Below are 10,800 nucleotides of genomic sequence, written 5' to 3'. Positions count from 1 at the left end.
TTTCGTTTCAGGTACTTCCTCTTCGAAGAGAAAGGAGCCAGCATGACTGCAGCGCATCACACCAAGATTTCCGCACGAGATCTATGGGATTTATACCTTGATATATTTTTTTGATGACATGTTTTGATTATGGATACATTGGTTTTTGATATGAGTAGTTCTATGGTTGTTTTCATACAAACGATATAACTGTTTATGTAAAAATAAAATTTTTGGTCTTAAATTTTGGGATATTACATCAACCCACAATAATATAGTTAATATATTTAATTATCAAACAGTTAACCTGATTATCCATCTACATTTTCTTATTTAATCTTCCCTAAGGGTTTATCCTAAGGGTCATCATAATCATCATTGCTGACAGTACTTTTACAGGGATTTCTCCACAATACATGTTAGTAGGTTTCTTTCTGCATTTATTCCTAAGGGTTTGTCCTAAGGAATAGGCACGAATTCCATCACCGCCAGTGTTCCACAGGACGGTTATGAATAGTCTGGTGGTTGTCACCTATACTTTTTTAGGTGACTACATTGTTGGTATACTAGTACCATTCTTATATCGATGGCACACTATTACCATCCCTATATTGTAGGTACGCATGTGTCAATTCTAAAGTTGTGGCACTCTATTACTGCTTACATCTTTCATCATACTATGGTATCTATTACTATCCTTTGTTACCCAATGTATTATATTTATAAAATACATATATGGTACAAATCATATAAACTTATCTTTATAGCATTTCATCTAACACATAACATCTTTACACATAAGTGCATATAGCAATTAATTAATTAGATACTTCATATCTACATGTAAGATGAAAGTAACTATACACTCACTTGATTTAGGTGAATGACCGATGATTTCAGCAGAGCTTCGCCTTGGTACTTTATCTTTTCCTCTGACGTGACCTATATAAGAATATTATTAAGTCTTAGTCTAATTATTCCCTGAAGATTCATGGTAGTCTAGATTCCTCACTAATCCCAATGAATACCAAGAGTTCTATCAATTAAGGATCACCTTGGTAGGACAGTTGGGAGGCAGAACCATTTCGATATATAACCTTTATGAAATCCAACAAACAAGCAAACTTGAAAATTCTAGACACCTCCCCCTTAAGTAGATCAATCAGTATTATAACTTGGAATCACTGATAAATCTTATTTATAGGTTCATAATAACGACTTATGACTATAAATATAGTTACATTGAAAGCAAAAGAGTGTAGCTTAACTTACAGAGGTTTTAGCGAAAACCGAGAAAAATACATGGGCGGAACTCCAAATACCAAAAGCTCTACTTGGTCGGGCTCCTATCTACTTTAGAGCCTAGCTAAAATACTCAAGAAACCTAGAAAAAATATGATTGAAGAAAACAGAGGGTATTTGACGGTGTTCGGATTAAATTTATGAGGAAAAGAAGAAATTTCACAGCCTATTTATAGTATTCACAAGGGCGTGCCGTGCGTTCTTGCCTTGCTGGCCCCAAGGGTTGCTTGCCACCTGTCGTATTAGGAGCTAACCACCTCACCAGTTTCTAAAAGGTGAGACGTGCCACAAAATCATGGTGCCATTTGTCTAAATTTCATGGTTCCATGTCGCCTTATCTCAGAAGAAAGGGGATATCCGGACCATGCCACGTGGCGCCCTATTGTGGTGCCACATCATCACATCAGGTATTTTTCTGAAATCTTCGGATGGCTGTAACTTTCGCATACAAGCTCCATTTTTTATGTTCTTTATATCCATGAAATCCTCTTAATGAGCTCGACAACTTTAATTAAGGCCTTAACATCTAATTCTTTCTTTAACAAAAATTCATATTTAGACTGGGGTAGAATGTTAAAGTCTATGGAACATTCATATCTTCTTAATATGAACTCTGCTCTCAACTATCTTTTTATTGATGGGTTCATATTTATGAGATATTCAATTCCCGTTTAGATTGTTTCGGCTAACAATAAACTGATTTGAATTTCGATTTCTCTATCAGTATTGCTATGCTGAAACTTCGAAAAATCATAACTTCCTCTCACAAAGTCAGATTTGGATGTTCTCTATATGAACGCTCTTAGTTTAACGATTACTACGACTTTTGTTTAGACCTATTAGGCTAAAAAGTAATTTATAAAATTTCACTTTTTACGATATGCAGAGTCATGTCGGTTTAATCACGAAACTTCGAAGAGGCATAACTTCTTCATATGAAGCCGGATTTCAGTGTTATTTATATGTAAAAAATCCTTGTCACATAATATATCATTTTGGTTAAAATTATTTATCCTAAATAATCTTCCATTAAAAAGTTATTTTTAACGCTTATTATGCCTTAATTAACTAGCTCGAATCTGCGGGTGTTAAAGATTTCCACCCCTTTCGTTTATTGATACATACTATTACTATTTCAAGGCGTTCCCCTCTAGGTAATTTATTTTATTAAGATTGGACGAACATTGTTACAATGAGTTCCTATAGTCGAGATTTTGGCTAGATAATTGCCCCGCACGACGCTTCATCGGACGTCGTAAAATTGTTTAGAAAGTTATGCCTGCTGTGATTCGACCATCAATGTTGTAGCTAGCAACTGCATGTGAGGGTGTCAATCCCATATAGATCTATACATATCTTTCCTGATCACTTAAGATTTAATAATTATAAGTTGTCGTTAGCTAAAAACTACTCAAGATGAATAGTGTCGTTCTCATTTAACAACTGTTTTGTTTATCCCTTAGTATGTTTATTGTCCTTTGATCTTATTATCCTTATTTTTAACCTTCTTTGTTTTAACCGTAATTATAGTAATATAAACTTATATATATATATATATATATACACACACACACACACACACATACACACACATATAATAATAATAATAATAATAATAATAATAATAATAATAATAATAATAATAATAATTTTGGATGTTTTGTTAGAATATTGAGGCAGAGTAACAACTGGGTACCATAATATCCTTTAGATTTTGCCAACATAAAGCCTAGGTACTACCTTACCCTAGATATGATCATCGTAACACTAGGTACTAAGTTACCCTAGATTTAGTCAACATAACACTAGGTACTATGTTACCCTAGCTCTCGGTTAGCATAACACTTAGTATAATATTTATTTTTGGTAGAGTATATACTAGGCATAATATTATCCTAAGATTTGTGTAGCATAACGAGTAGGTATAATATTCCTTACATTTTATGCATTTTATAAATACAAACATAATAGCATTTTAATAACATGTATCCACCTTTCCATAAAAATTTTGTAAATCGTAAAAGTGGGGTCGTGAACTCAAACTAGTAGCGTGAATTGTGAAAGTAGTGCATCGTCGAGACTCAGGAGACCGAGAACTCCTTGGAAGGTTGGGAGAGGCTATAGAACTGAGAGAGGATGTTTAGAAAGGAGTGAGGAATTCGCTATCCTCAAATTTTTATTTATAGCAGGGTTTTCGCATCATGCATTTTGGTGTGCGCACTACAATTGTATTGTGGCTCCAATAGGTGCCGCCACATGTCGTTCTCTTGTTGGGCCAAGTTATCTACAATCTCTGCGAATCCTTCGTCAGTGTGTGCATCGCGCATGGCGTGCTTGGCGCGCGCACATAAATGAATTTGAAAATTTTATATCTCTTGCATGCGTGCTTGTTCTTTACCCTCTTTATACCCACATGATCCTCTCGACTAGTACTATAACTTTACTTTAGGTTGTTTTGAAAATTTTTAACTTTCATCTTTTTGCCTAATGGGGCTATCCATAAATGATTTTACAAAAATCATAACTCCCCAATATAGGCTCCATTCTTGATATTTTCTTCTCAAAATTATTATCTTGAGGAGTACTGTGACTTTCCTTTTTGTGACATTATCCTAAAACTTAACTGATATCTTCATACTCCTTTTTACTTTGTAAAGTTAGTTATCCGGTTGATTTTTATATCTGCTAAAAATTATAAGTCCTCCATACAAACTCAGATTTTTATGAAGTTTATATTTTTGGAATCACATCGCCGTCTACTTTCCGAATAAGTTAACCATTGTAGGTGATGGTACGTTTTACGCACTTAATTTTGAGCCTTTTTCCAAAATAGTCATGTTTTTATGATGTTATAAGGTCGTAATGGCATATATTTTTTAATATATTATTATATTACACTCTTATTCTATTACATATGTTTGTTTATACTAATTCCTAATGGTGGTCGGTGACACGTTTTCTTTAGTTATCCTATTCTCCCCCCGTTGAAGGAATTTGTCCCGAAATTTATCTTAGGGTTGGGGCACTTTTGAACAACTGAGGGTACGTGCTCTTCATTTGATCTTCCCACTCCTAAGTATACTCTGGTCATTTCTTAGAGTACCATCATACCTTAACTATGGGAATAAGGCTTTGTTTAAGTCTTTTGACCTCTCGGTCCATGATTTCGATTGGCTCCTCGAAAAAGTTTAGCTTGGCATTGATCTGAAATCTCATCAAGATGAATGATAAGTGTATCATCAGAGGAGAGACACTTTTTGAGATTCGATACATGGAACACGTCATGCACATTGCTGAGCTCTTAAGGTAACTTAAGTTGGTAGGCGATTGGGCCAACCCTTGTAATGATCTCAAAAGGTCCAATGTACCTTGGGCTAAGTTTACCCCATATTTTGAACCTTACAAATCCTTTCTAAGGAGAGACTTTTAGCATTACCTTGTCTCCAACTTGGAATTTAGGGGGGTTTCGCCTAATGCTAGCATAGCTCTTTTGGCGACTACGAGCGGTTTTCAAACGCCCTTGAATTTGCATGATTTTTACATTGTCTCCTGGATGAACTTCGAACCGATTAGTAGGGTATTTCCTTTTAGTTCCTTTTCTAGTCGAGGATCGACACTTACGACCACAGAGAGCTTCAAATGATGCAGCCTTGATACTGGTGTGATAACTGTTATTGTATGAAAACTCAATCAAGGGTAGATGAGTATCCTATGCATTTCTAAAATCTATCACACATGCTCTGAGCATATCCTCTAGGGTCTGTATCGACATTTTCTTTTGTGAGTGATCTAACTCTTTTAGGTTTGGCTTATTCTTTACAGCTCAAGGCACCATCCATTATGTTGGCTTTTCCAGGATGATAGCAGTTCTCACATTTATAAATGTTCAGTAGTTCTAACCATCTTTGTTGCCTCATATTGAGCTCTTTCTAATCGAAGATGTGTTGAAGACTCTTGTGGTCCATGTAGATAATGTACTTTCTCCTGTAAAGATAGTGGTGCCATATTTTCAAGGTGAAAAATACAGCTCCCAACTCTAGGTTGTAGTTGGTGTTGTTATTCTCATGCACCTTGAGCTGTCATGAGGCGTAAGATATAACCTTTTATCTTTGCATCAATGATTACCGTAGTCCTTGATACAAAGTGTCGCAATATATGAAGAAGTCATCAATGCCTTCCGGAAGGGACAATATTGGCACACTACACATTGTTTCCTTTAGTTTTTGGAAGACAACATCTTGTCTGTCTCCCCAAACAAATTTTATCTCTTTTTGTGTTAATGTTGTGAGAGGTTTGGCTATTTTGGAGAAATTCTCTATGAATCTCCTATAATACCCTACGAGACCTAGGAATTGATGCACTAAAGTTGGTGTCTTGGGTGCTTCCTAGTTCTTTACAAACTCAATTTTAGAGGGATAGACATCGATTCCTTTACTGCTGACCACGTGTCCTAGAAAATGTACTTTCCCAATCTAGAATTCACATTTAGTGAATTTGGCATACATGTTTTCTTTTCTTAACAATTCCAGTATCCTTCTTAGATTATGCCCATGCTCTTCCTTCGTTTGTAAGTATGTTAGTATGTTATCGATGAATATAGTCACGAATTTATCCAAGTAGCGTTTGCAAACACGATTCATGATATCCATGAAAACAACTAGGGCATTGGTCAATTTGAATGGCATAACCAAGAACTCATAATGACTGTAGTGAGTTCTAAACATGGTCTTTAGGATGTCTGCTTCCATAACTCATAATTGATGATACCCAGACATTAAGTCGATCTTCAAATAATAATTGGATCCTTGTAGTTAATCAAAAAGATCATCGATTATGGGGAGTAGGTATCTATTCTTGATGGCCAGTTTATTCAATTTACAGTATCTGATGTAGATTCAAAAAGATCCATCCGTCTTTTTGAAAAATAGCACCGATGCTTCCCAAGGCGAAGAACTTAGTCTGATGAAGCCTTTTTCAAAATGTTCCTATAATTGGCTAGAGAGTTATTGCATCTTAGATGGTGCCAATCTATAAGGAGACTTTGCTATTGGTGCTACTCTTGGAACTAGATCAATTCAAAATATGATTTGATGTGCTAGTGATAATCCAGGTAGATACTCAAGAGATACATCAGGGTAGTTACACACCAGAGGTACATACTTGATCTCTTTCCGTTTCTCCCTCTTGTCAATGACGTGGGCTAGAAAGGCATAACACTTATTCTGTAAGTACTTCCTGGATTTCATACAAGAAATAATCATAAGGTTCTTATTAGGTTTGTCTCCATAGATACCTAATGATTATCCATTGGTAAGGAAAGACGTACTGCTTTTTCAAAGCATAGGGTCTCGGCGTGATGATGGGATAACCAATCCCTGCCTATTATGACGTCGAAGCTTCTAATGATCATAGACATTGTTTTGGTAAAAAAAATTACACAAGTACTAATCAACCAAATTGAATGAGAGGCTATGATGTTCAAATTGTGTAATAACAAGTAGTAAAAGATAAGTGACACGATGGTTTACAAGGAAAGCCCTTGATCCTTGCTAGGATCTCTGACATAAAACCTTGGGAGATGATAATGATCACCTGCCTTGACGATTTTATTGATATAAAGTAAAGATTACAATGAGTTCTTAGTAAGAATGAGTAGAGCATTTCGTAGAGTAAGCTTGAGTTAAAGAACTGTGTGTTGTGTGCAGAATACAAGTGTCAATTTATATTCTAAGCTAGCTAACAAGATGTCCGATATTTCCGAGATCCTCTATGACCAACTTCATGAACGTTATTTGACTAAGTATTATGGGTCTTTTGCATTGTTGAAATGCTTCTTCATTAAGAATAGGTATTCATTTGACTCTTTCTGTACATGTGTTAGTTATAGACAAAATATGACCGTTATAAGTATTAATAATAAAAATAACAATAATTAGCTGGGATCCTTATGTTGCTGAGGATCTTGAATATTTGAGGATCATGGATGTTGTAAGGATCTTGGTCCCAAAAATTTCCCCCAAGTTATTCCTTAAAATATAGGGGTTAGTTCCGTAAATATTAAAGGAATAATTTAAAGTAAATACGTAAAAGAAGAGGGGATAGTAATTTTCAATTTTAACCGGCTCAGTATAAATATGAGGGATCATCTTCATGTTCTCCTATTCGTTCTTCTTTTCTTTTCTTCTGCCGTCTTGCAATTTAGAAGATAATTTTTCCTCTAGACTTTTATTCTACCATGGGTCGAAAAATGGCAGTGTCTCGTAAAAGCATTTTAGGTAACATGAAAATGTTACAGTCTAACCGGATTTTTCGGGGGAACATTCCCAACATGTGAGAACATGAAACTGGTATAGGTCTTGTGTAATTTATGGGGGAAAATCCTAATCTTTGATAACATGAAAATGTTATAAGCATTAAGTAATTACTGGGGTAAAATCCCGATAACATGAAAATGTTATAAGCATTATGTAATCACTAGGGTAGGATCCTGGTTTCTGGATAACATGAAAATGTTATAAAAGATAAGGATCTCAACTTGTGTTCAAAGATAAGAGGGTTTCCAAGCCACTGAATCGTGAAATGATCCCCTTATCTGTATCTCACAGTTAGATAACATGCATCCAAGTGAGGTGTATAAACCTTAGTTCATGTGAAAGAGGTAATTAGCACTTTAAACCTTAGAGGGGATTAAGTACCCTTAGGCGTAGGAGAGATGATCGGTCTCTAGCTTTTGTACATGATAGTTTATGGATTATATTGTTAAGTATAATGGGGTTTACCAAGTATTGGGATCTTTGTGTGTCAAGATCCTTGTACTTCGGGGTGTTCAAATTTGAGGATCCATTCATTCCAGGATCTTCTCTAATGAGGATCCCGCTGTTTCAGTATTTCCACTATTGAGGATCCTCAATCGTATGTTGTTCTGCATAGCAAACATTAGCTAAGGGTGGGAGTTATTCTAGCTAACGCCCCTCCGATGCTTAAGTTAGTAATGTATCCGAGGAGAAAACCAGTAATAATAAAAGTTTTTAAGGTAAAGGACATGTGTACCTTGGTTTTGTTGTGGATCATTTGATCCTACTTACATGTAGTATGCTTTAAAGTGTATGATGTTCCACAATCTTGGCAGAACGTCTCTTTAGAGTGTCACTCCTTTTCCCGCTTCAACATCTATAAGATATGGTCCTTCCCATTTAGAAGCTAATTTTCTTGCACTAGGATCCTTGGTGTTTTGGAATGTTTTCCTTAATACCAAGTCTCCTATTTGAAACCTTCTGACTCTTATATTCCTATTGTAAGCATTGGTGATTCTTTGTTGGTGAGCAACAATGCGTATTTTGGCAAGATCCCTAAGCTCGTCAATAGTATCGAGATCCTCTGCTAGGATCCCGTTATTATTCTGTTGCTCTTGTAGCAAGTATCTTGGCATCGGGATCACTACTTTAGTAGGGATTACTGCTTCTGTCCTAAACACCAAGGAATAGGGAGTCTGACCTGTGGCCACTTTGGAGGTGGTTCTATCTACCCATAAAATGAAAGGAAGTTGTTCTGCCCACTTTCCCTTCTTTTTGTCCAGCCTTTTCTTCAAATTGTTAACTATGATTTTGTTGCTGGACTCTGCTTGACCATTAGCTTGGGGATGAACATATGTGGACATTATCATTTTGATCCCTCAACTTGTGCAAAAGTCTCTTGTTCTTTTGCTAATAAATTGGGATCCATTATCGCATATGATCTTAGTTGGGATCCCGAACCCGGTCAAGATATTATGTTTAATGAACGATACTATCTCTTTGTCTCCTACTTGGGTGAAAGCTTCAGCTTCGATCCATTTAGAGAAGTAATTAGTCATCACCAACATGAATACTTTTCCTCTTGGGGCTACTATCAATTTTCTAACAATATACATCCCCTATTTCATGAATAGCCATGGGCAGATAATAGAATGTAGAGGTTCTGCCGGTTGGTGCAGGATGTTGCTATGTCTTTGGCAAGCATCACATTTTTGAGCATGTAGGAAGGAGTCTTTCTTCATGATTGGCTAGTAGTATTGTGTTCTTAGTATTTTGGAGCATAAGGATCTACCCCCAGTGTGATTGTCGTAATCTCCTTCATGTATATTCGTTAAGACTTCTGCAACTTCATAATCTTACAAGCATCTTAGCTATGGACCTATCATAGATTTTTTGTAAAGTTTACCTTAGATTACCATGAATCTTGAGACTCTCGTCCTGAATGCTCTTTCAATTTTTTTTCTCCTGTCGGGATTGTGCCATTTTGGAGATATTCTAAAATGGTTGGATCCATGATTATGGACTTCTTTGAGGATCCTACTCATTAGGATCTCTTTGAGAAAGGATCCTAGGGTCAGGATCTTCAATAGCTACTACGCTTTTCAGACGCTTAGGATCTTCTAAATTGTCAAAGAGGCTGGGGTTATTATGTGAGTTATAGGAATCTTCGTCTCTGGTGGGATCTTAAGAGAGGATCCTAAATTGGCTAATGCATCTGCTTTTGTGTTTTCCTCTCTGGGAACTTGGGTTAGGCTAAAGTTTTCGAAATCAAAAGCTAATTTGTTGAGGATCTCTAATTTTTCACCTTTTACTACATAACCATTATAGTGGTTGGTTAGTAATAAAGAATCAACAAATACCTGAAGATCCTTAGCTAATTGTAGTCCCATGATGAGTGCTTCATATTCTGCTTCGTTTTTAGTAGTTTTGAATTCACAACTAACTGCCTGGGGTATGATGTCCCCTTGTGGCGACTTTAGTATGATCCTAAGGCCTGTTCCTTTCTGATTTGAAGCTCCATCTGTGAACAACGTCCATTTCCCAGGTGTTTATCTTCTAGGAGTCATTTGGCTTCCATGTCTACTTTGTTTTGTAGATCATCACTAAAGTCAACCACAAAGTCTGCTAACGCTTGTGATTTTATGGCGGATCTTGGTTCATATCTGATGTCAAATGTGCTTAATTTTACCGACCATTTTTCCATCCTTCCTGACATTTTTGTTTTTCTCATGACATTCTTTATAGGATAGATAGTTTTTACATGTATAGTGTGTGTTTTAAAGTAGTGTCTTAATTTGGTAGAAGTAGTTACTAAAGCAAGAATTAATTTTTCAGGATAGGAGTACCTGGTTACAGGATCCAGGAGACTTTTACTTACATAGTAGATATGATGTTGCTCCCCCTTTAAGATCCTTGACTAGAACGACACTTACCGCATTTGGGGATAATGCGAGATAGAGGATAAGTGGTTATCCATCTATAGGTGTAACCAATAGTGGAGTAGAGCTTAGGTATTTTTAAGTTCCTAAAAGGCTTTCTCGTGTTCCTATTTCCTCTCAAATTTCTTGTTCTTTTTCAAGATATTTCAAAAGGGCTTGCACCTTTCTGATGATCTTGAAATGAACCTGTTGAGTGCTGCTACTCTTTCGGTTAGCCACTGGATGTCCTTTGTTGAAGACGGGGATCTTAGTTCCATGATTGCTTTTATTTGTTATAGGCTTGCTTC

General features: G+C 36.1%; 1 protein-coding gene across 1 annotated transcript; it reads right to left on the bottom strand.

The window, feature by feature from the left end:
* Window positions 1-8,419: 8,419 nt before the first annotated feature.
* On the bottom strand, window positions 8,420-8,938 carry LOC145002787 (uncharacterized). The gene has a single exon (XM_078961983.1). The coding sequence runs from the start codon at window positions 8,936-8,938 to the stop codon at window positions 8,420-8,422; it is 519 nt and encodes a 172-aa protein (XP_078818109.1).
* Window positions 8,939-10,800: the final 1,862 nt, after the last annotated feature.

The sequence above is a fragment of the Lactuca saligna genome, chromosome 6 (genome assembly GCF_052625555.1).
Source record: "Lactuca saligna cultivar CGN05327 chromosome 6, ASM5262555v1, whole genome shotgun sequence".
Classification (NCBI taxonomy): Eukaryota; Viridiplantae; Streptophyta; class Magnoliopsida; order Asterales; family Asteraceae; genus Lactuca; species Lactuca saligna.
The sequence above is the reverse complement of the archived record's forward strand: the minus strand, read 5'-3'. Positions and strand labels throughout refer to the sequence as shown.

Excerpts from the sequence above, each read along its gene's own strand:
- LOC145002787 (XM_078961983.1), bottom strand. The coding sequence starts at position 8,938 with ATGTCCACATATGTTCATCCCCAAGCTAATGGTCAAGCAGAGTCCAGC.